The sequence below is a fragment of the Haliaeetus leucocephalus genome, unplaced genomic scaffold (genome assembly GCF_000737465.1).
Source record: "Haliaeetus leucocephalus isolate CR32 unplaced genomic scaffold, Haliaeetus_leucocephalus-4.0 Scaffold184, whole genome shotgun sequence".
NCBI lineage: Eukaryota > Metazoa > Chordata > Aves > Accipitriformes > Accipitridae > Haliaeetus > Haliaeetus leucocephalus.
The window spans coordinates 9,338,233-9,339,549 of NW_010972620.1; the positions used below are offsets into that span (position 1 = coordinate 9,338,233).

At 65.6% G+C, this 1,317-nt stretch overlaps 2 protein-coding genes across 2 annotated transcripts in view; one reads left to right on the forward strand and one right to left on the reverse strand.

Annotated features, from left to right (window-relative positions):
* Positions 1 to 108, reverse strand: part of TAF5 (TAF5 RNA polymerase II, TATA box binding protein (TBP)-associated factor, 100kDa) — an 11,979-nt gene extending 11,871 nt beyond the window's left edge. Inside the window, 1 exon segment of the mRNA XM_010564793.1 lies at positions 1 to 108. This exon segment is cut by the window's left edge and continues 12 nt beyond it. Within this exon segment, the coding sequence (XP_010563095.1) occupies positions 1 to 90 (90 nt within the window). The 5' untranslated portion in view covers positions 91 to 108.
* A 147-nt stretch (positions 109 to 255) lies between these two features.
* The window catches only part of PCGF6 (polycomb group ring finger 6), a 27,660-nt gene continuing 26,598 nt past the window's right edge, over positions 256 to 1,317 (forward strand). The window contains exon 1 of the mRNA XM_010564794.1: positions 256 to 1,234. Within this exon, the coding sequence (XP_010563096.1) occupies positions 743 to 1,234 (492 nt within the window). The 5' untranslated portion in view covers positions 256 to 742. The remainder of the gene's footprint in view (positions 1,235 to 1,317) is intronic.

The window sequence follows — 1,317 nt, forward strand, 5'->3', positions numbered from 1 at the left end:
AGGAGCAGCGGGGGGCTGCGGCGGCGTCCCCGCCTCAGGGTCCGGCTTTACCGCCGCCACCTCCGCCGGCTCCTCAGGTAGCGCCGCCATCTTGCATCGCCCTCCATTCACCGGCAGCGGGCAGCCGCCGCCAGGCGCGGACGCTCTTGCGACAGTCAGGGCAAAGGACGGGTACTGCTGCCGCTGCCTACGCAGGCGCTCGCGGCTTCGTTTTGCGACGCCGCCAGCAGCGCTTTATGGCAGCGGGGTTGGCATGAGTCCGGAGGAGCGGTTGTGAGGCGGCTGCTGCGCCGCGGGCGTCCTGGCACTAAGTAAGTGTAGTTTTGTGCAGTGACGGTGCGGATGTGAATCACGGAGCTCGGCGGCGCTTGCGGTGAGCGTATGTGAGAAACCTGTTCAGAAATGGATTGGTGTGGCGTTAATAAGCCGCTACCGGTGCCCTCCCGGCCTTGGGACTGTGTGCCCTTGCGGGCCTCGCTCCGAATGAAGTTAATGACGGCTGGGTCACTGGGTTTTCCGGGTATTTCTAACACTGCTTCTTGTATTCGTGTTTGGTAAGTACGGATTCGTTGATACTACAGAATTAAAGCCTTTTTTTGAACGACACTGCTATCTTGTGATTGGTGCGCTTTCCTGATAACTTAGACGTTTGCCTGCGCTTCATTAGCGAGTCACTTAGCTCTTAGCTGGAGGAGCGACAAGTGTGAAAAAAAAAACGGAAAGGAAAGCTGCAGGCTATGAAATGTACCAGCCGGTCGAGTCTCGGCGCATGCGCGGTGGCGCGGGCCGATGTCCGCTAAAACTGCAGTTCCCGGCGTGCCCCGCGCCGTCGCCGCGCACGCGCCCTGGGGGGGCTCTCCTGGCGGACCGCCGCTCCTGCCGTCCCCCGCGGGCGGCCAGCAGACGGTCCCGCGTTTGCCCCGGCCCCCGCCCCTCACCCCGAGCCATGGACATGGAGGTGGACGCCGGCTCTGTGGTCTCGGGGCTGTCGGGCGGGGATGGAGCAGGCGCGGGCCCGGCCGATGAGGACCAGGAGATGGAGGGGACTCCCAGCTGCTCGGGGTCGCGCTCCCTCCCCTTCGAGTTCGAGCGGAGCCGCTCGGAGTCCAGCGGCGACGAGGACGACGACGAAGACGAGGAGGAGGAGGAGATGGAGGAAGAGGAGCTCGAGGGGGACCCCGGGGCTCGGTTCGGGACGGACGACGGGGAGCTCGACTCGGACGACGACCGGGAGGTAAGAGCGGCGGGGGGGAGGGGGAGGGAACGTCCTCCGAGAGGGCGCGCACCGGCTCCGCCGCGCGCCAGGCCCCGCTCCCG